This window comes from Protopterus annectens, chromosome 2.part0 (genome assembly GCF_019279795.1).
Source record: "Protopterus annectens isolate FY-2018-M chromosome 2.part0, PAN1.0, whole genome shotgun sequence".
Classification (NCBI taxonomy): Eukaryota; Metazoa; Chordata; order Ceratodontiformes; family Protopteridae; genus Protopterus; species Protopterus annectens.
Window position 1 is genome coordinate 100299191 of NC_056728.1, and position 23037 is coordinate 100322227.

Genomic DNA, 23037 nt, shown 5'->3' on the forward strand with positions numbered 1-23037 from the left:
AGCCACTTCTTGTGGTGCATAGTTTGATTCCCTCAGCCTCTGTTTGCCTAAGAAACTATATAGTACTAGAGGTTAGCAGGACTAGAAACCCCCTAACTAATTATAAGCCATATATGAAAAATGTAACTGCTCAAAACAGAGAAAATAAGATGTACTAAACATCGATATCTGTGCAGTAACAGAAACCTGGTTCAAGGCTCCCGAGAGCACCCCAGCACTGCCAGGTTATACCTCATACCATACTTTTCGGCCCCAAAACTTGGACCGAACCACTAAAGGAGGGGGAGTATCAATATACGTCAAAGATACCCACACCTCCAGGTTTGTGGCACAGCACGAAGCATCAGAGACTATCCATGTGCAACTAACAGTGGGTAAAACTGCCTTCCAGTTTATAGCCTGCTACAGACCACCCTCCCAAACCCAGGAACCCCACTCAGCCTTCCTGAGAACACCGGAAAATATGAAGGTCTCTCCAAACACCATTATATTGGGCGACGTCAACTACCCAAACATAGACTGGGAGCATTACTCTAGCTCCAACACCCTAGCCCAAAGGTTCCTAGAATTTATAAACTCAAATGCTATGGAACAACTTGTTACCACTCCCACAAGAGGGGAAAACATACTGGACCTGATCATCACCAACATGGGGACTCTATGCTCCAGACCAGAAGTGTATCCCTCATTGGTAAGATCAGACCATAAACTAATCTCACTGGATATTCACATCCCGACCCCACCCCCTGCCCAGAAAACCACAGTGACAAACTACTCTAAAGCAAATTTCACACTCCTCAAAACTGAGGTGGAATACTTCAAAGCCCCTGAGCCTGTGGAAAATAAGGCCCAGACCGCAGAATCCTTTATAAACGCATTCTATGAACACCTTCAGGAATGCATGGATCATGCAATCCCAAATAAAACCAAGACCCAATCCTCCAAAGGCAGACGTCCTGTCTGGTGTAACCAGCCATAAACAAACTATACAATAGAAGGAGGAAGCTACTACATGATAGAGCAAAATCCCAAAAAGGGAAGGCATCTCTGATCAGTATTAGCAAAAAACTACGGGCACTCATAAAATCATCTAAGGCCAGCTTTGAGAGAAAAATTGCACAGGACACTAAGGATAATCACAAGGCTTTCTTTAGTTATGTTAGTAACCTGGGTGGGAATTCCCAGATATGCTCAGAATTAGTCCAAAATGACAAAAAATACATCGAACCCACAGACATTGCCAACATCCTAGCTGATGGGTTCAGCGCAAACTCCCCCCCCCCCCACCAAAAGGGCAAATATCTATCCCAGCAGAGTGCTGCCCCCCTGACATCTCAGATGCTCAGGTAAGAGCCGCCCTCTCCAAGGCAAAAAACACAGCATCAATGGGACCAGATGGTGTCCTGGGCTGCATCCTACATGAACTCCAAGAAGAGCTAAACCCAAACATAAAACTACTGTTCAATCTCAGCCTTATTACAGGATATGTAACCAAAGAGTGGGGTACAACAACAGTGGTCCCTCTCTACAAAGGTGGTGCCTCAACGGATCCTGGAAACTATCGCTCCAAAAGCCTGACCAGCTTGGTCTGCAAAGCTATGGAAAGGATCATCATGAACCTCATAAATAAAGATATTGGGGACCTACAGACACTGGATCCTACCCAGTTCGGCTTTGTTAAGGGCAGATCCTGCCTCTTAAACCTGGTTGATTTCTTTGAAACAGTCACCAAGGCCATTGACGAGGGGAAGGTGGTCCACACAGCCTACCTGGACCTCGCAAAAGCCTTCGATACAATACCCCACTCGGGCATTATAGATAAGCTCACCAGCTTAAATATAAACCCCTATGTCACTAGATGGGTTGCAAACTGGCTCAAGGACAGAACCCACATGGTTAGAATTGCTGGAGCCATGTCAGACTCCAAACCAGTTACAAGTGGCGTCCCACAAGGCTCAGTCCTGGGACCTCTCTTGTTCGGTATATATTTCTCAGAGGTATAGGCCAACATAGAAGGACTGTGGCTGACCAAGTTCGCAGATGACTGCAAACTGGGCGCAATAATCGACTCTCCAGCCGACACAAGCATCCTCTAAAAGGGCCTCATAGAAACAGACAACTGGTTCCAGAGCCATGGCCTCAAGCTAAACGCCAAAAAGTGTATAGTCACCCCCTTTGGCAAAAACAAAGTACACACAAATTACCACATAGGTGGTAATCCATTAAGTACAGAAGAAGTAATTAGGGACCTGGGGACCCAAGTTGATAGCAATCTCTCATTTGACAACCACGTGGCCAAAGTGGTTAGAAAAACATTTTATATAGCCCACCTAATCATGAAGGGATTCACATCTAGATCAGGGGAGGTCATCGTGCCCCTTTACTCATCCCTCATCAGGCACATAACTGAGTACAATGCCCCTTTTGGGATGTACCTTACCAGACACCTGCAGCAACTGGAAAGACCCCAAAAGTACCTCACCAAGAGGATCAAAGGGCTCAAACAGATGCCATATGCTGCCCGGTTAAAGAAACTCCAGCTCTACTCAGTGGCATAGCAACTGCTCAGAGGCGATTTGTGCCTGATGTATAAAGCCATGTCCAACCCGGAATTAATGGACATGCTGCACCTCAGAAAATCCAAATCCCATCGAGCTACGCGCTCGAGAGACTTGAACCTCAGCACTGAAATAAATAGGACATGCTGGAGGGACAGATTCATAACCCAGAGGCTCCCTTCACTCTGGAATAAAATCCCAGTCCAGGTTAGGCAGAGTCCCTCATTGACTCTCTTCAAGAGGAATCTTGATGAGTGGATGGGAGATCGTAGGTTTACCCCAGGTATCACTTCTGTGTCACTGTTAGACAGAGGCACAGTATACTAACCTCGAAAAAGGGCATAGCAAAATTAATTTAAAATGGGTGGCGAAAGCCAAACACACTCTGGCTAGGCTTATAAATGCCCTAGGGAGATAGCCTAGTATGAACCTATGAACCTATAAAATAAATTACTTTAGATGGTAACCAAAAATAAAAATAAATAAGTGATAATAACTAAGTTGGAAACTCATACAAAAAGCTGTTCAAGACTGTTGAACTAATATGCAGTAATTCAGATGAATGGTAACATGTACTGGAGGTAATACTGAGGGCATCATTCCCCTTGAAGGTGAGGAAATTACATACTTGAAGGAGATGATCTTCCAGTACCACAATTTTAAAACCTGAAATCAGAACTTCAATCTCAGCTTGAGGCAGGGATGCTGCTATTTCTTCCAGTAGTACTACGTGGAAGAACTCTCTTTAAAAAAGGTATAATATTCAAGATTAAAAACAAAACAGAAGGAAATGTCTTTAGAACCGGGTATAAAATGGCAAAAAAAATGATTGCAAACAATATCAGAAGAATGGACAATCCTTTACACTTTTTATCCTTTAAAGTTTAATATGAGGCTCAAAAAATGTGAACAGGGTTTCTTTTCTCAGTCAGGTAATTTAAAGTAGCTGGAATGTTTTGGTTTATTCACTTTATGATGCATTTATTGCCACTTCAGCTACCATTCCTGCTGTTTGCTGTTATTTCCACTTGAGATGTTGGGTATCATATTTCATACAATTTATTCTTAAAATATGTCATGTTATTGCTGTTTTGGTTGGCTGCAATATTCCTGCTGGTGTGCATTATGCACTACGCCTCTTGGCTAAGAACAAACATAATATCCTGCAAGCCAACTGAAGCTCATTTGTTAAAATATTGGATCATTAATTATATAAATAAAATCGGTCCTGTAAGAATTGCTAAAATCACTGTAGCAATATTTATTTTAAAGGAACACCTACAATTATTTATATCCTGAGTATTAAAAAAGTTATTGTATGAGCATTTGGAAAATTATTCTAGGAATCACAATTTGACAAACTTATTTCTGTAAAAGTGCAGTTTCATTGACAGAAGCAGTTCATGTTAGGAGGGTTTAAAGTACAAAATGATTGCATAATTTATTTTCTGCAATATACCTATAATATGTTACATTCTCATTGTACTAAAAGTTAACAAAATCACATTGGGCACCTTTCATCTTGAAGAAATTATAGCACTTGTAATATGCAGCAGTGTTGGACAGAACAGCCGCTTTAGCAGAAAGTTCTGCATGTTAGGTGAACTCGGCTTCACAGAAAGCACTGTTTAAACAACTATTATCAATAAATGAACTGACTCCTTTTTGAACAAAAATACAAAAAAATACAAAGTATGATTTTGCATTGTAATTTCAGACTTACATAGTCATTTAGCATAGAGTCTCAATGATTAACACAAAAAGGATGATGGGATTGGAATGGAAGATGCAGTTCACAATCTTTAATGTACAAACACTGAAATAACAAGCCATCTAAAGAAACTGGATGATGGGAATTTGTGTTTATCAAATTTTCTTTAACTAAAATGTACTTTCTAACCTTCAGATGCTTATCTTGCTTAAAACTATAAAGGATTGTCATTTAACAAACATGAATTAACTCTGGACAATACTCATTGCAAAATATATTGAAAATCATTTCTTCTTTTTTCCTTTCTTGCCACCACTTTTCTTTTTCCCTTTTCCTTTCCCTTTACCAGTTCCTTCTTCTTCTTTGGCAGCTTTAAGTGCTTTTGCTCTCTTTTTGCCCAGTGGAGTCTTAGCATACCAATCCTAGAATATAGTTAAGAGAAACAACAAATCTTTTGAGAAGTCAGAAAAATAATTCTCTGTTAGCTGTTGCATTACAGTCTAGTTACACAGTAATACTTATACAGTGTTGCACATTATTTGGATGTTTAACATGAGTGTTACCTTTGACACAATAAGTCAGACTAATAAAGAACTGTTTTATAGTAAACTGATGCATGTCATTTATACTAATTGTCATTATACAAAAGTACGGTGGGAGAACAGGTTCATGAATATCTCCCCCCTTCTCTGTCAAAATTACTGCACAGCACAAACTGCCACACGGTACAATGAAACAGAAAAGTTATACTATACTTCAGTCCCATGGAAAAACAAAAGCTTCAGTGAAACAAATACACAACAAATAAGCAAGGACCAAAGGGACCCCCACTGAAAAGAGATCTTGGTCATGCCTGAGACACCAAACAGAAAATCTCTTCCATTTAGCCACATGAGATTTTCTAGTAGTGGGTTTCCTAGCCTCCTGCAGTACCCTACACACGTCCTCAAAGAAGTGGTATCTAAAAGGAATCAAAACCCTATCATCCAGAATGTCAATTGCATAGTGGACAAATCAGGTTGAATGACAGACCCTTTGGCTAGTGTCATTAGATCTATCTGGTGACGTAACTTGCGACGATTGCCCCTAGCGAGGTGAAAGAGAAGGGGGAGCCAGAGCTGTCTGAGCCAAAAGGGGGACACCAGCAAGATTCTGGGGGAGACTTTCATGATCTTGTACAGGAATGTGGGAAGCAGAGGAAGAGAAGTATAAGCGTATAGGAACACTGCCTTCCAAGAAAAGGATATGGCATCCACCTTTCAAGTCTGGGGACGTGGAACTCTGGAACAGAACTGAGGAAGTCATTTGTTTAGATGGGAGGTATAAAGATCCACTGAAGGAATATCCCACTGATGTACACTGGCCAGAAACTCCTCCCCTGTGAAGCATCTATTTGTAAGATTATGTCCTGAACCTGTTCAGAGTGTCTGCCTCAAGGCTGCATTCTGAAGGGATGTAGACCAGCTGAAGGGTTATCTAATGGCAGATAGCAAAGTCCCAGGTCTGAAAAACTACTCTGCAAAGAAAATAAGACTTTGTTCCCCACATCCCCATGTGTTGATACATCATATGACTGTGCTATTGTCTGTAAAGACCTTTACATGGCCTTGGGAACAAAGGGAAGGGAAGGCTTGTACAGCAAGAATGAGTGACCTAATCTTTTTTATGCTGATGTGGTCTGACCTTTGATGAAGGGGCCAGAGACCCTGAACCTTCAGATTGTTGGAAGAGGCTCCCCACCCCTGATCAGAAAAGTCTGTGAAAAGCTCTGGAGTAGATGCAGGCTTGGATTGAGGAAGATCTGATGAATTCATCAATGGAACTAATTCATCAATGGAACTCAGGTTTGAGAGAGGGCAGAAGAGGAACTGGAAACTCTAGAGGGTGATAATGCTGGAGCAAACTGCTTTGAGGTACCAGTGAAGCTTTCTCATATGAAGATTGGCAAAAGGAATCATGGGGGTGGTAGGTGCCATGAACCCAAGGCTCTGAGAAATTTCCTTCCAAGGATGAGAGAAAGGGAGAGCAGAGACTGGAAGTAGGTTGTTAGAGACAGAACCTTTGGAGACGGAAGTGACAACAACATTGGAATGGTTTGGATTCTGCAACCCAGAAAAATGTGGTCTTGAGAAGGAGTCAGAAATTACTTCTTGAGACTGATGGTGGATCCCAGACTGCACAGGAGAAGCATGGTAAAGTGTGGATCCTGAAGCAGCCAGGATTGGGAAGGAGCCTGAAGAAGCAGGTCATCTAGATATGGGAATACTGGGATTCCCTAAAGCCTGCAAAAGTCTACTCCAGGGGCCAAACAGTTGGTGAATACACTTAAGGTTGTAGAAAGACCAAAGGGCAAAGCAGAGAACTGAAAATAAGAGAAAGAAACAGAGAAACGTAAAAACTTCCTTAAGACAGGTGAATGGAGATATGAAGACAGACATCCTTGAAGTCTAGAGACTAGAAATGCCTGGGGAAGCAATAGGGTAAAAAGAGTCTGGAGGGAAAACATCCTTAAAAAGGGAACTTTTAGAAAGGTGTTGAGAAAAGAAAGGTCTAGGATAGGTCTCCATGAACCCTCTTTTCTGGGAACCAGAAACACTCTGGAATAAAATCCTGTTCCTTGTTGGGATTCTGGAATGGATTTGATAGTTCGTTGATCTAATAATAATCTTGCAGAAGCACAGAAAAGTGAGGAAGTTGAGGAAGACCTGCAAAGGCGGGCAGGCATATCTATACCATAAAATAACCATGACAAATAATGGATAGGATTCATGATCCTGAAATAATCTGTTGCCAAACAGGGAGAGACATGAAAGGCCTGAAAGACAAGGGAACTTGATTGAGGGGAGGGGAGAAAATATGTTAGATGGAGGAAGATTTGTCCTGAGATGGGGATTTTGACTCTTAGAAGTTTCTTAGACGTCTGAGTGGGTTTATCAGAAAAAAAAGTAATGTATTCACCATAACATTCCATCTGTGGTGTTCATTTTCATTCTTCCTGAACTTATGGGTTTGGATCCGATCCCTGGATCCGACTTGGCCATTACACTAGCTCGTGGCCTCCAAAAACTTCCAAGCTCCTTCCCTACCCATAATGCACCAACCCCTAACATCTCTCAGATCTTGTTTATGCTTGCCAAGAAAACTATACTAATATGCCATAACTGGGATTCAATACAAAGGACACTGATGTCCTTGAAGCCTCTCATTTCTCCAGAAGTCAGACAGTGAGTGGGGATTTGAGGAAGAATGAAAATCGACAACAGAGATGGAACGTTATGGTGAGTACATAACTTCTTTATCTGATGTTGTTAATTTTCATTCATTCCTCTACTTATGGGACAGAAAGAACCCCCAGATACCGAAAATCCTGGGTGGACTCTAAAGAAGGATATTTCTGAGTACTGTTGAGCCAAAGGCTGCTCTTCTCACCAAGACCAGATCTACTTTGTAATGCGTGATAAAAATATGAGGATTTGACCAGGTTGCAGACACACATGTATCATCCATAGAAACTCTAGATTGGAAGACAGATGAAGTTGCCATAGATCTGGTTGAGTGAGCCTTTAAAGGCTTTGGTAAGGGGAGATTCAATTTGTCACAAATAAATGAAATTCACTCTATCAACTATCTTAGCTAGAGTTACCTTTGTAACTGTTTCACCCAATTTAGTATGTGCAAAGGAAATAAACAGTTGATCTGTCTTTCTAATCTCTTTTGTTCTGTGTAGGTAGAAACGTAATTGTCTATGAACATTTAACAAATGCAGCATATATTCCACTTTATTTGCAAATCTTGAAAAAAAATACTGGCAAGTCAATGGATTGGTTGATGTTGGATTCTGACACCACCTTGGGCGGGAGGGAAGCATTAGTACATAGTGTGACCCTATCCTTAAGAAAATCAAATAAGGAGGTTTAGAAGATAATAGCCAAAGTTCTGAAATTCGTATAGATGATGTGATTGCCACTAAGAAAATAAGTTATGTTCTTACCATAACGTTTCATTTGTGTTGTTCATCTTCATTCATTACTGATGGGTGTTGGTTCTGTCCTCGGAACTGAGTCAGCCTTATAACAAGCTCGTGCCAGCCAAAAAACTCTCAAGCTAAGCTTTTACCCACAATGCCCTTCTCCCTGTTACTGCAGATCGAGTTTGCCCATTATAAGTAAAGCAGAGGCTATCTCTGAGCAGAAACCCTAAAGTAGGAGTAGGACACAGTCTGAACCCCCAGGAGCCTCTGGAGGGGGAAGGTGGGTGGCAAGTAATGAATGAATGAAGATGAACAACACAGATGGAACATTATGATAAGAACATAACTTCTTTATCTGATGTTGTTAATCTTCATTCATTCCTTACTGATGGGACAGAGTCCCTAGCTACCTTTAGTCCTGGGAGGCCCTTATGGAAGGATGTTCCTGAGTACTATTGAACCAAAGGATGCTCTTCCCTTGGAAGCCAAATCCAATATGTAATGAGTGATAAAAGTATGAGAGGTAGCCCAAGTTGCAGCTACACAAATATCATTCAATGAAGCCTTTCTATGAAAAGCAACAGAAGGTGCTACTGACCTGGTGGAATGTGCTCTGACTTTGCAGGGTAGAGGAATTTTATTTCATTGGTAAATCAAGGATATACAGTTTCTCAACCATTTGGACAAGGTTATTTTTGAGACAGGATTTCCTAATTTTGGGCCTGAATAGGACACAAATAGCTGGTCTGATTTACGTACTGACTTTGTTCTGTCCAGGTAAAAATGTAACTGTCTATGTACATGCAGCAAATGAAGACAGTATTCTTCTTTGTTTGAGTAGTTGGGGAAAAAGACTGGTAGGTTAAGCATTTGGTTAATTGTCAATTTTGAAATAACCTTGGGCAGAAAGGAAGGATTAGTCCGGAGTGATACTCTGTCTTTATGAAATACCATGCAAGGGTGTTTAATACACAAAGTCTGAAGCTCTGAAATGCGTCTGGCTGATGTGACATCCACCAAAAATAGTGATTTCCAGGACAGGAACTTTAGGTCGCAAGTAGAAGCAGGTTCAAAAGGTGATCGTGTCAGGGATTGTAGTACTAGTGTTAAATTTCAAGCTACGATGGGTTCCCTGAAGGTTGGTTTGATATGCAAGACCCCTTTTAAGAAAGCTTTACAGAGATAATGGGAGATTAGCGATAAATCTTGAAAACCATTATGGAAGTTTGAGATAGCAGCTAAGTGCACTTGAATGGCTGAGGCTGCTGCTCCTGAATGAAGAAGGCTTGATAGATAATCCAAAACTGCACTAACAGGAGCTGAGCAAGGGTCTAGTTGTCTTTGTTGGGACCAAATAAGGAACCTCTTCCACTTGCTGAGATAGATTTTCCTGGTGGATGGTTTATGTGCAGCCAGAAAGATATTATACACTGGGGAGGTAGGGTATTCTGCCTGGTGTTACCAGAAGTGGAAAAACCAACTGTCAGCTTGAGAATTGAGGTGTTTGGTTGAGTCAACCCTTGTGGGTGCAAGATCAATTCTGGAGTTGGCTCCAGAATCCATGGGTGATATACTAGATGAGGCCAAAGGAAGGGGAACCAAACTTGTCATGGCCAGTAAGAAGCAATGAGGATTATTCTGCTTCTCAGATGAAGGGCTTTCTTTAGAAACTGGGGAATCAGGAGAAAGGGAGGGAAAGCATGCAGAAGTCCTGTGGGCCAATCGTGAATCAGAGCATCCCTCAGGGACTCCCCCTGTGGGGGAATTAGGGCAAAGTAGATGCTGCATTTGTGGTTTGCTGAAGAGGCGAATTGGTTACAGCAAGGCTGGTCCCAGTGGCTGAAGATCTTCGCAGCAATAATAGAATTGAGGGATCACTTGTGAGGCAGTAGGATACATCTGCTCAGCTTGTCTGCAGTCATGTTGGGATTCCTGGGAATATGTGATGCAATCAGAAAGTGGTTGGAAGCTATCGCCCACTGCCAAATTCTCATGGCTTCTTGACACAATGGGTAGGACTTGGGTTCCCCTTGTTTGTTAATGTACCAAACTACTGACACATTGTCTGATTGAATAGCAATTGTCCATGATGGAAGGATGGATTGAAATGCTTGCAATGCTAGAAGCACTGTCCTCAGATCTAGGGCACTGATATGCAGGTGGGCCTCTATGTCTGACAAAGTACCTTGGACCATCTTCCCTTGGTAAAGCCCCCCACCCTATCAGAGAAGCATCCGTAGTCACTGTGGTCCTGGGCTGCTGTGGGCAAAAGGGACAACTCCATAGTTGTCCGTCTGGCTTCATCCACCATATTAAATCTTACTTGCATCACTGAGTTATCCATATTTGAAAGGACAAGGGATGTTGTAAGGGGTACCATTGTGTTAGAAGGAGCCACTGGAGAATTCTTACGTGTAGTCTTGCCAAGGGCACTATGGTAATTGACTCTGCCATGGAACCCAGGAGATAAAGGACTGCTCAAGCTGTGACTAGGCTTCGACAGAGTATCACCCGGATTTGGGATCTTATCCTGTATAATCTGTGGTCCGGGAGAGAGACTAGGCAAGCATTTGTGTTGAAAAGTGCTCTGATAAACTCTAAGGATTGAGAGGCAATCAGGTTGCACTTTCCCCAGTTTATTGAGATTCCCAGAGATTCTGCTAGTCTGAGAGTGTAGTTTAGTGCTATCTCCAGTAGCACTTGTTGGGGGAGGTGAGGAGCCAATCGTCTAGATATGGAAACACCCGGAGTCCTTGTAGTCTCAAGTGAGCTGTTATCACTGCCATGCACTTGGTGAATGCTCTGGGGGCAATAGAGAGTCCAAAGGGCAGCACGCAGAATTGAAAGTGATTGACTCCTAGATGGAAACGAAGAAATCTTCTACAGTGTTTGTCCATTTTTATGTGGTAATACGTATCCTGAAGATCTATTGAGCACATCCAATCATCTTTCTCCAAAAACAGAAAGATAGACTGAACCGTGGCCATCCAGAATTTTTCTTGTTTGACAAATTTGTTTAGGATGCTGAGATCCAGAACTGGTCTCCAGTCCCCTTTCTTTTTTGGCACTAAAAAGAATCTTGAGTAGAATCTGGATCCTATCTGGTCTGGTGGGACTGTCTGGATGACTTTTTTTGAAGCAGCTTTTGAATTTGTAGTGCTGCTGTTTCCTTTTGACTGAGTGGAACATTGGGAATTCAACTTGGTATCCTCTGGTTATAATCTGTTGCACCCATAAATCAGTTATTGTTAGCCAGGCAGAATGGTACAATGAATCAAGCAGCTTCTTAAGAGCACTGATAGGGTTGTCCAGAGAAAGGATCTCTGGAACCCTGGTTATGCAGAACCCCTCTGCCCCATAGATTCACCTTCCCGATGAGTTACCTCCTCTGCCCCGGGGAGTATGCTCGTCATGTGTATCATGGAAAGGACCCTGCAATTTCATGTGCCACATCTTTCTGCTCCTCTGGTTCCTACAGTATGGATGCTGAGGGGTGGAAAAACTCATGCCCATGGCAGACAGGGTCTTGCCATCCTTCTCACACCTGGCCAATGTGTCTTTCACATTCGGGCCAAAAAGAGAAGAAGCTTCCACTGGACCATTAAGAAAGGGTGGGAGGATAGCATAATGGTTAAGGTGTTTACCTTAAAGACACAAGGTGCAGGGTTTGATTCTCACATGGGGTAACTGGCTAGGCTTCAAATGGCCCAAAAGGGCAGTTAGCCTAGTACTAATCTATGAACCTATGAATCTATGAACCTATAAGGAAGACTTAAAAGTGTCCGCAAAGTCACAAAGGCGCATCTAGGCATGACATCTCATGACGACACCTGAACCTGCCACTCTGGCTGCTCCTCCAGTGGTGTGGGAAATCAGATGCAATGAGGAGTTGGAAAAGGATTCCAGGGTAGCTAGCTGCGAGGCAATCTTGTCGCAGACCTTGTCAGAGCCAGCTCCTGCTAAGGTTTAGGTGAGTTCAGTGACTAAGTCTCTCTGAGGCCTGGTGAAGTGTGCCAGATAATTCCAACACCTAACAGCAAAGGTCGATGATGCAAAGACTTGCTTCCCTAATCAGTCCACCACCCGAGACTCCCTGTTTGGGGGGTGGACAGTTTGGCTCTCCTCAGCCAATTCCTTTTTTGTGGCACCCGCCACAAACATTGCGTCTACTGGAAGACATTTGGACTAGTGTGGGTGCTGTTCGGGAGGAGATAAAATTTTGTCTGGCCTCTGTGGGATTGGTTCAGTGGTATCAGGAATCTTCCACGCACAGTACATGATGAACTGAACCAGCTCATCTGCAGGCGGGAATCCTAGGAAGTAGAGGGTCGAGCATGAAAAGCCCACAGGAACACGGACTCCTCAGAGGAGGGATAGGTGGGCTTCCAGTCACCCCTCTGTTTCAGTATTTCAAGGATGTCTCCAAATAAGACAACATCAGGGGGTGAACGTATGGACCCCTCTTCATCGTAGTCCATGTCCTCAGTGAGAGACTCCTCAGGTGAGTCCATGTGCTTCCTCTTGCACGTCCTCTTGAGTGATACCTCTTCAGCAGGAGCTTCTGAAGAGAACTCCAAAGAAGGGGCACCCTGCAGTAGGGTATCCTGAGGCTCTTGTGCTCAATGTCCTGAAGCAGTGGCTTGTATTAGCTATGGCTCAGAGGAAGGACATAACTGATGCTCTGATGTCAACTCCTTGCCTATAGAGGCAAGGGTCCACTCCATCGCCTGGAAAGCTGGCCCTTCTGAAGAGGGGTGGGAGCCTGGAACCAAGAAGGACAACCTCGGAAATGGGGTCATACCCAGCTCAAATGGACCAGCTCCCAAGGAAGGAGTCTCACGAGGACTCGGTACCGATAGGACTCCTGGAACCATAGATGGTGCCATAGAAAAATCTGCACCATGCTAGGAACCACAGTGCCCATGGTCCAGTCACGATCCTGAGAAAGGCTCAGTTTCGAATGAACCATAGGCCAAAGGGTCAGTTCCACAACTACGGTGAGGTCCACCAGTGGAACCAAAGTAGTGGGAGCCAATGAGGGCATCAGTTCCAGGGGCTTCGATACCTGCACAGAGGTCAAAGGAGGAGAATATGCTGGACTCCATGGAGAAAGACTCCCAACTCCTACAGGGAGGGGAGTTTTGGAAGGTGTTGTAATCCCCTCACTGTCAGCAGCTGATCCACAAGACTCACCACATCCAATTCTGAGATGTTCCTGGTCGATCAAGCCAATATCCCTGATGAGGAGTCAGGTTTTACCAAGAAGGGGCTGAATTGCTGACAAAAGAAGGGGTCCACCGTGGGTGAATATCGGGTCCTGGTTGTATGGTCCATTGGTACCAAAGTCTCATGGGTGGAGGCATGTATAGAAGGTGTGTCCAGTGTGGAAATCCTGGAACAGAAATTATAGGTAGGCTCGATGCCGTAGTCAAAGCTGGTGCCAAGGACGGTAAAGATATCAAAGATGGCACCGAGGTAGATATTACTGGTCTTGGTAAGGTCGGTGCTGTAGACATAATCATTGGTGCCATAACTGGCACCGAAGATACAGATTTTCATAATGGCACCATAGTCGGTACCACAGACGGTGCCATGGAAATCAGTTTAGGTCCTGAAGCAGTCAATTTTAGCATTTTTTGTTTTGGTTCCTACTTTCTGTTACCTGAAGGTGATGAAGGAATTGAATGTGGTCTCTTTCTGTGTTCTTTACTGGGAGGGGATGAGCCCTCTGACCCAGAGATAGCCTCTGAGAAGGGTGTCTTAAGGAGGATCCTTCAGAATTAGTTTGTTTTTCCGTTCATTAAGGGTTCAGGAGCTAAATCCTTTACAAAGAGAACAAGGTGGTTGAAGCGACAGATGAGGAACACCCAGACAGTACACACAAGAATCATGGGTGTCTGAATTTAGCATTTTGTGGCCGCACTGGTCACATTGTTTAAAACCAGAAAAAGAAGACAGAAGAAGACGGGGAAAGAGAAATACCAACAATGGAAGAAGTTACCTCAAGGGTAGTGGGAAAGGGCCTATACCAACAATGGTATTAAAGATTACATAAAAACAGTAAGAAAACACAGAAACAACAATAAACATACTAATAGTAAGACAGTGGGTAAATGACAATAAGCTAGGGAATATCAGAACAACAAGTTATCTGAAAAACTTCCAAAGTACTTAACTGAGAGCTGGCTTGACGTGGCTTTATGGCAACGTGGCAAATGAGATCTGGAGTAACAGGGAGAAGGGTGTTGTGGGTAAAAGCTTAGCTCAAGAGTTTTTTTGGCTGACATGAGCTTGTTACAAGGCCGACTCAGTTCTGAGGATGGAACCAACACCCATCAGTAGGGAATGAATGAAGATTAACAACATCAGACAGACAGTTTTCCAGGTCAGGAATTTAAGATCACATTTAGTTGCCGGTTCAAAGGGAGAATGAATTAAGTTTTGAAAAGGCCTTACAAAGTTTACAGGAAGCCAGTGAAAAAATGTGAAATCCCGTATGAAATTTAGAGATTGCTGCAAGCTGGACTTTAAAAGCTGATGAACTAGCACCTTCATTAAATAAACTCGCCAAATTTCCAGAACAGATTGAATTGAGAAGGGGTCTGTCTGATTTTGTTCTGCCCAACAAATGAATCTATTCCATTTACTCCTTTAGAGTTTCCTAGTAGAGGGTTTATGGGAAAATAAAAGTATGGATCAGATAGAGGAAGAGAGCATTGGCTGTCTGGCTATTAAGGGAAACCACGCTGTTAGTTTGAGGTTTGTGATATCCGGGTGCATCATGCCTGTCGAGTGAGACAGAAGGTCTGGAATTGGATCTAGAATCCAAGTTGGAGATAGTAGATGAGGCCAAAGGAAAGGAAACCAAATCTTTTGAGCCCAGTAAGTTGCAATAAGGACAACTTTGCTCTACGCTTCTATATCACATAATCAAAGTTTTATGGTTGAGACCATATCATCGAAGTTTTAAAACTTTGAATATGTAACAAAAAAAAAAAAAAAAAGAAAATAACTTACCTAAATGTTTCAAGCAGGGTGGGCAAGCCCACCTGCACCCCTCACACCCCCTGCTACTTAAATATATCAACTTTGAGATCACACTACAGTGCAGTAAAGGGAAATCTTCCCTTATGGAGATTTCTGTTAAAATGTTCGATGTTTCAAAACTTTGATGATATGGTGCTGAGCATATCAGTTTCGAAGTTTTGAAACTTTGACAAATCAATATAGACCCTTGTTCATCAACCGGGCTGCTTTCTGCAGGAATTTGGAAATTGGAGGGCTTGGAGGATAAGCATACAGTACACTGGGGGGGGGGGGGGCAATCGTGGAGTACAGCATTCCTTGGTGATTCCCCAGGTGGGGGTATAAGGGCAAAAAAAGCCACTGCACTTGTTTAGGGGAGAGGCAAAAAGATTGCAGCAAGGCTGGCCCCACTGACTGAAAAATCATATTCCCCACTTTGTTGTTGAGAGACCACTTGTGAGGTAGTAAGATGGACCTGCTCAGTTTGTCTGCTATCATGTTGGACTTCCTCAGAATATACATTGTTTTTAGAAAGTGGTTGGAAGATATCGCCCATTGCCACACTCCAAGGGCTTCTTGACATATGGGGTAAGACCTGGTTCCCCCTGCTTGCTGATTTACCAAATTATTGACATATGTCTGTCTGGAATGAAACTGCTCCAAGAGGGAGAGAATCTTGGATTGTCTGCAATGCTAAAAGCACCACTCGCATCTCCAGAACACTGATACTCAAGCTGGCCTATTTGGAGGACCAAGTGCCTTGGACTGGTTCCCCAGAAAATGCCTCCCCCACCCAATCTGGAAAGCATCTGTGGTCAATAGACCTTAGGCTAAGGGAGCACAAAAGGATGGGCTTGTAATACTTGTGATTGCATCCACCAGCAAAGGCATCTTTTGCATATTTGAGTTATTCTTCTTTTCACTGACATTGGTTGACTACTGTATTGCTAGCACTCATTGTAGAATTCTCATGTGGAATCTCACTAAAGGAACTAAAATTATTGCCACTGACAGTGACTACAGGGCTTGTAAAATCAATCAGGCTTAAATTTTGGTACTGCAAATTATTTTCCTGACCTGCATTCTTATCGTTTGCACTCCTGATAGTGGAAGGGAAGCTATCATAGATAATGTGTTGAATGCTTTTCCTATGAATTCTAATGTCTATGTTGGTTGTAAGTGAGACTTGTTGTAATTTATGTTTATTCTAGGATATAATCAAATATGTAGGACTTGGTCTCATGCTTCTATCAGTCAATGCCTGGTCGGGGCAGTAATGAGCCAGTCGTCTAGATATGGAAACATCCGGAATCCTTGCAGTCTCACATGAGCTGCCACTACTGCTATGCACTTGGGGAACACCCTGGGGCTGTGGTGAGGCCAAGTGTAAATACCTTCTGCATCGTCTGTTCATCTTTATGTGATAGCATGCATCCTGAAGATCTATCGAGGACATCCAGTCATTCTTGCTCAGAAAGGGCAGAATGGACTGGATCATGACCATCCAGAACTGTGTGTGTCAAAATGACTTGTTCAATACACTGAGATCCAGAATTGGTCCAATCCCCTGTTTTGTTTGGCACTAAAAAAAAAACCTTGAGTAAGTTCTGGGTTCTATTTGGTCTGGTGGGGCCTCTTGGATGACTCTTTTTCTTAGCAGCTTTTGAATTTTCAGGTTGTGGCTTTCCTCTAATTGGGTGGAACATCCAACAATTTTCTTGATAATGGCGGAGGTAGGGAGAAGGGAATTATATAACCTCTGGAAATGATTCTCTGCATTCAACTGTCTTTTGTTATAGCTAGCCAGGCTCTTTGGTGAAGAAATAAGTGACCCCCGACTGTCTCCAGAGATGGACAATTGGGCCTTCTTTCAGGAGTGCTGAAAGGGTCTGTCAGAAAAAGAATCTTTAGAGCCTTGGTTTTGCAGGCTCCCTCTACCATGGGGAAGTCACCTTCCATTATAGTTCCCCCACTGCCTCTGGGGGAAATATCTCTACATGTGTCCTGGAAAGGACCCTGGGACTTTCTGAACCACATTTTTTGACCTCCCCACTGATTTCTGGAAAAGGTCCTTTGAGGGGTCAGAAATGCATGTCTACTGCAGACAGGATCTTTCCATCTTTTTCACACCTGGAGAATGTGTCCGTCACTGTGGGGCCAAACAAAGAAGAGCTATCAAAATCAGCATTGATGAATGAGGACTTGAAGGGCTACATAAAATCACACATTCACATTCAGGCATGCCCTCCTTATGGAAATGCCTGAACCCGTGGCCCTTGAGGAACCTTCTGCAGCATGTGATATAAATCTTATGGATGAATAAGATATAACTTGTAGGGTAGCCAATTGAGAGACTACTGAAGATTAAGCCTCAGCAGTATTGGTTCCAGAAAGAGATTTTGATAGCTCTTTAATCAAATCTCATTGGAACCTCGTAAAATGTGCCAGGATAATTCAGTAATCTGAGTGCAAAAGTCACTGAAGCATAAACATACTTCTCAAATCTGTCCATCACCATAGACTCTCTGTTAGGAGGATGGACAGTCGAACTCTGTTCTGCAAGTTCCTTTTTTGCAGCTGCCACCACAACCATGGCATTTACTGGCACCCCTTTACCCCACAATTCCCTGCCTACTGGTAGAAAGAGAATCCAGTCTGGCCTCCTAGGATTAGTTGAACCATATCAGGCTCCTTCTATACCCGCCTAGAGACCAAATGAATGAGCTCATCGGTGGGCAGAGTAACCCAGGAGGTAGATGGGCCAGCTACAAAGGCTTCCAGAAATATTGATTTCTCCAGAGAAGGGTCTTGGGATGACCAGCCACCCTTCTGCTTAAGGATTTCAAGAATGTGTCCAAATGAGACATCATCAGGTGGTGTTTTTGGGGACCCCTCTCCTTCATCGAAATCAGTATCCTCAGTGACTGACTCTAGAAGAGAGTCCAAGTGCCTCCTTTTGCACTCCCTCTTCCTAAGAGCATCCTCGGTGGTGTGGTCCCGTGAAGTATTAGAAGAAATTGGGGTATCCTGCTGGGTAGTCTGGAAGCTTTGAGCTAGCTGTCCCTGTGGGGTAGAATGTTGAGGATCATGGTGCAAAGTCATCTGAGAAATAGAGGGTGGATCCAAGGAGGTAGGACCCATCTGACCTGCCAGAGCAGAGAGCACTCTCTTCACAACCTCAAAGGCAGATCACTCTGGAGAGAAGGAAGACAATGGAGCAGAGAAAGCAAGTTTCTGGCCCATCACCTCCCTCTGCTCCAAGAACAACCCACCCGAGGCAGAAGCTGGAGCCAACTCCAAAGAGACACCTCAAAAAACCTCGAAGACAACTCCAACCTCCCAGATCCCAACAGGGCTGCTTCAGTTCTAAGAGTCATCCGGCTTTGAGCATGTTGGAGCCGGCACACTCAGAGCAGTATTTGGATCCAAAGAAGATGCTGCCTTTGGATGCGAACCAGATGGACCCAGAACACTCAGTTTTGAGGACTCTAAAACAGCAGGTTGGATTAGAGAAGGAGTTGTAATGGGAGGAGTGGTAGATGACCTGACTTCCTGACCTGAAGGGGTAGGAGCTGTAAGAACACCCATCTGAAATTATGCTGTGAAGAATTTCCTTATCATCCTCTCCACATCTGCTTCTGTGAGACTCTTGAAGGAAAAAGAATATGGTAATGATGGCAATTTGGAGCACTTTTCTGAAAAAGGAGAAGGCACCCTGGATGGGACTGGATCCAAGTTCGGAGAATAAGTAGTCCTTGTTAAAAGTTTCCGATCCGAGTGTGTAGGATCTGGAAGAGGCTTCATTGGATCTGACAGTGGTTGAACCGTGAGTAATTTTGGATCTGATTTCTCTTTCTTCTTTTTAGGTTCTGAGGGAAAAGAGGCTGAAGAGTCTGAAGGCTAAGACCTTTTTGTAGGTCTCTAGCTTTGTGTTTGGGGGATTAAACCCCAGTAATGGCTTCTGAGAAGGAAGTTGGCAACAAGACTTTCAAAATCAGTTTGTTTTTCCTGTCAACTAGTGCTTTTGGGTTGAATCCATGACAGATACTGCAATCCTGTTGCAAATGATCTGAGCCCAAGCAATAGACACAAAGATTGTGAGCTTTAGAATAAGGCAACTTATGCCCACAATTATCACACTTTTTAAATCCTGAAGGACCTTTTTCGGATGTTCTGAAAGAGAAACTACAATAATGATAGAAATACTAAACTAAGGATTAAATAAGTAGTCTTAAATAAGTAGTTTTTTTTACTAGAAATGTCAAAATAGACTTGTCGCCCACTCTAGACTTGAGAGCTGAAGGCAAAAGCGGCAAATGATATCTGAGAGATGTTAGGGGTTGGTGCATTATGGGTAGGGAAGGAGCTCGATATTTTTTGGAAGCAACGAGCTAGTGTAACAACTGAGTCAGATCCGAGGATCGGATCCGAACCCATTAGCTGAGGAATGAATGAAAACTGACATCAGATCATGAGTGCAGGAACCCTTTTTCCTTCAGGAGGCTGGCAAGGTTGCCTATGCATGAAGGCAAACTTGGAAGGACAGTTTCTCTGAAATTATGGGATAAGAGAAACAAAACTTTGTTTAAGGTCCTGCATAACTTTACCTTTGTCTTGCAAAGTCTTTAAGAGGTCAGCAGCAGTAGTACCAAAAACAGTGGAACAGCTTAAGGTTTGGGAGATTCCATTTATAATGGCGCATAATACCACTTTTGGTTGTCAGACACCTGTAAGCAATTCCACTTAAAATGCCCAATCATGCAAATCACAGTGGCCCCAAAAGACAACTCCTCAAATAGAGAATCAGGGCTCAATGAATCCTCTTCCTCTGACTCACAGTCTAGGGGCGCAGGGATTTGTGAGGAATAGACCAAAGATTCATCTCCTGAATCCAACTCTAGATCTGGGGAATCAGATTCTCTATTTTTTTGGCTATGGTAGAAGACCAGGGAGAAGCAGGAAGAGATCATCCCCAAGGGGATTCAAGGCCATCAAAGAGCTTAACAATCCCTGGGTAGAATACTGCCACTCTTTAAGAGGATCTTTAACAATGTGTGGTATATGTTTAGTTTTCTGCTTCTTTTTCAAAGGGAAGTCAGCTTTGACCAAACTAGGAGACTCATAGCCATGCCTAGACTAAGGTTTGAGGAATCCTCCTATTCCCTTTGGAAATTATCAGCTATGGTTCCACCTTAGTGTCCATGATGTACGTTTGCAAAGCTTCAGAGGATGTATGAGAAGCAGATCCATGTCAACCTCCAGAAGGGTTGTGGCAGAGGGAACCAGCATCAGTACTACAAGGTCTTCTGGGTCTTCATTCATCTTGAGAGAGACATCCAGTGGAGGCTGGACAGCAGCAGAATCAGACCAAGACTTTTTAGTCTTCTTTTTAAGAGATGGCTGTACCTTGGGGCAAGTGGATTTGACCATAGTACCCTGGGTCAAAATCTTACGACATTGGTTTTTCAGGTGGATAGGTAACAAAGATAGCTACAAAGAGTTTTTGGAACAGAGGCCTGACAAATGGTACACTGGGTATGGCTGTGCATAACACCTAACCAGAACAGGCACTTCTTGTGATGATCTTAATCTGCCTCCCATACTAACATTTTCCCTTCTCGGATGACATGAACTCCCAGTAAACACAGAGAAAAAAAGAAAAGAAGATAACTCAATAGGGCACTTATTTGTAAATGATTCGGTAGGAACCAGCTCAACAAAAGATGTTCAGACCAAAATTCAAGCATGACATTCGGACTGGCGGCAAAGAAGTTCTGAACACTGAACATGCGTATGTCACCTTTATGGCCAATACCTGCACAGGGAGAATACATCTGATGTAGGATGCTGGGAGGATGGAAAGGCTTTGGTATACTAGCCAGACAATAGACTAACCTTGGAGTCGAACCAAGCCCCCCAGACCAGGTGCCAATGCTTCAGCTCAGGCACTTGTTATGATTCAAGGGAACAGGTGCCAGACAAGTCAGGTATGCAGTCAAACTTGAAGACCTAGCTTTCTTCAGATCCAATGCCGACACTCTCAGGATTCTTGGATCTGAAGGCTCTGAAAATCACTGGTTGGAGTGGAGAAAGAGAAATCACAGTGAAGGAAACAGAAGGGAGGCTCACAAATCTGATGGGAGATGGAGCTAGGATAACTCCCATTGAAATTTGAACTCTGAGGAACTTCTTCATCATCCTATCAACTTCAGCTTCAGAAAGGCTCCTGGAGGGTCTAATGGAGGAAGTAGCAGAATGGGTTCAAGACTCTTCTGGGTCTCTTGTAGGAAGGGAGAAGGAAGGTGAAGAGAGACAGGCTCCAGAGAGAACCCTAGGGACCAGGTCCTTGGATACTTTGAGTAAGTGTCAGATCCAACTATTTTCCCTTTGGATCCAAGGGTGTTGAATTTGATTTCATCTGTATTTTGGCAGGAGGCTCTGAAGTAGAAGCTGACTTTGGAGAGTGGGTTGGAGACTGCTTTCTCTATTTTTTTGCCATTGAAGAGGCCTTAAGTGTTTTTGTGGTGATTTGAACCCCTGAAAGAGAAGAAGAGAATGGTAGCAAACACTTTAGGACCAGTTTGTTATGTCAGTCAATAAGGTCCTAGAACTGAATCGAGAACATTTGGTGTTTAAATGTGACACTCCCAGACAATAAACACACTCCCTGTGGGCAGTAGAATTAGGGGGGGGGCTATATTAGAACATCGACGTTTCAAAACTTCGAATGTTCTAATATCAAACCCTATTCAGCGAAAGCTGAAAACATCAAACATACAGAACAGCAAATTTTTTCCTAGGGAAAAAAAAATGCTGTTCTAAAACACATACACACAACACAAGCACACCAAACAAACAGCAATCCACACACATACACCTAAAATCTTACACCTAACCCTACACTAAACTATACACACACCACTAACTATCCACTTACTTTAACCAAAACCCTAACCCTAAGGTCCGTCACTGTCGCACACTCACCTCACCTGCGCCCTAACCCTAACTCACCTACCCCGCTCTAACCCTCACGTCCACACAGTCGCACACTTACCTGACCCGTGCCCTAAGCATAACTCACCTAACCCACCCTAACCCTCACGTCCACACAATCGCACACATACCTAACCCCGCACCCTAACCCTAACTCACCTAACCCACCCTAACCCTCACGTCCACACAGTCGCACACTTACCTGACCCATGCCCTAACCCTAACTCACCTAACCCGCCCTAACCCTCACGTCCACAAAATCGCACACATACCTAACCCGCACCCTAACTACCCTAACCCGCACTCAAGTCGCACACTTACCTGAACCCGACCTGTAACTTTCCACTACAGGGCTGAAAATACTGAAGAAACAGAAACGGACAACCAAATTCTTTCCCTAGGAAAAAATTTGTTTTTCCGTTGCTTCGATATTTTCAGCTTTCGCTGAATAGGGTTCAATATTAGAACATTCGAAGTTTTGAAACTTCGATGTTCTAATATAGACCAGAATTAGGGATCTTGTTTCCACAGGAAGTGCATTTCTTAAACTTAGTGGGTCTGTCAGTCATAGTCACAAAAATGTTAAAAGAAAAGAAAAAAACAAAACTTTTTTTTTTTTTTTTTTAAAAACTACCAACAATGGTAGGGTAAGTGAATTACCCTCTAAAGAGTAGGAAGAAAAAAGAAGAAAGAGAAAGGGAAGCACCAAAAATGGTACTGAGAGCTACCGAATGGAAGAAGCATGAGAAATTATAAATCACACCCCTAAAGCTTTAGAC

The 23037-nt window shown here is 43.3% G+C and overlaps 1 protein-coding gene across 1 annotated transcript in view; it reads right to left on the minus strand.

Annotated features, from left to right (window-relative positions):
- Positions 1-3397: 3397 nt before the first annotated feature.
- LOC122792705 (dynein regulatory complex protein 11-like) overlaps positions 3398-23037 on the minus strand; it is a 755499-nt gene continuing 735859 nt past the window's right edge. The window contains exon 8 of the mRNA XM_044060290.1: positions 3398-4691. Coding sequence (XP_043916225.1) covers positions 4554-4691 — 138 coding nt within the window. The 3' untranslated portion in view covers positions 3398-4553. The remainder of the gene's footprint in view (positions 4692-23037) is intronic.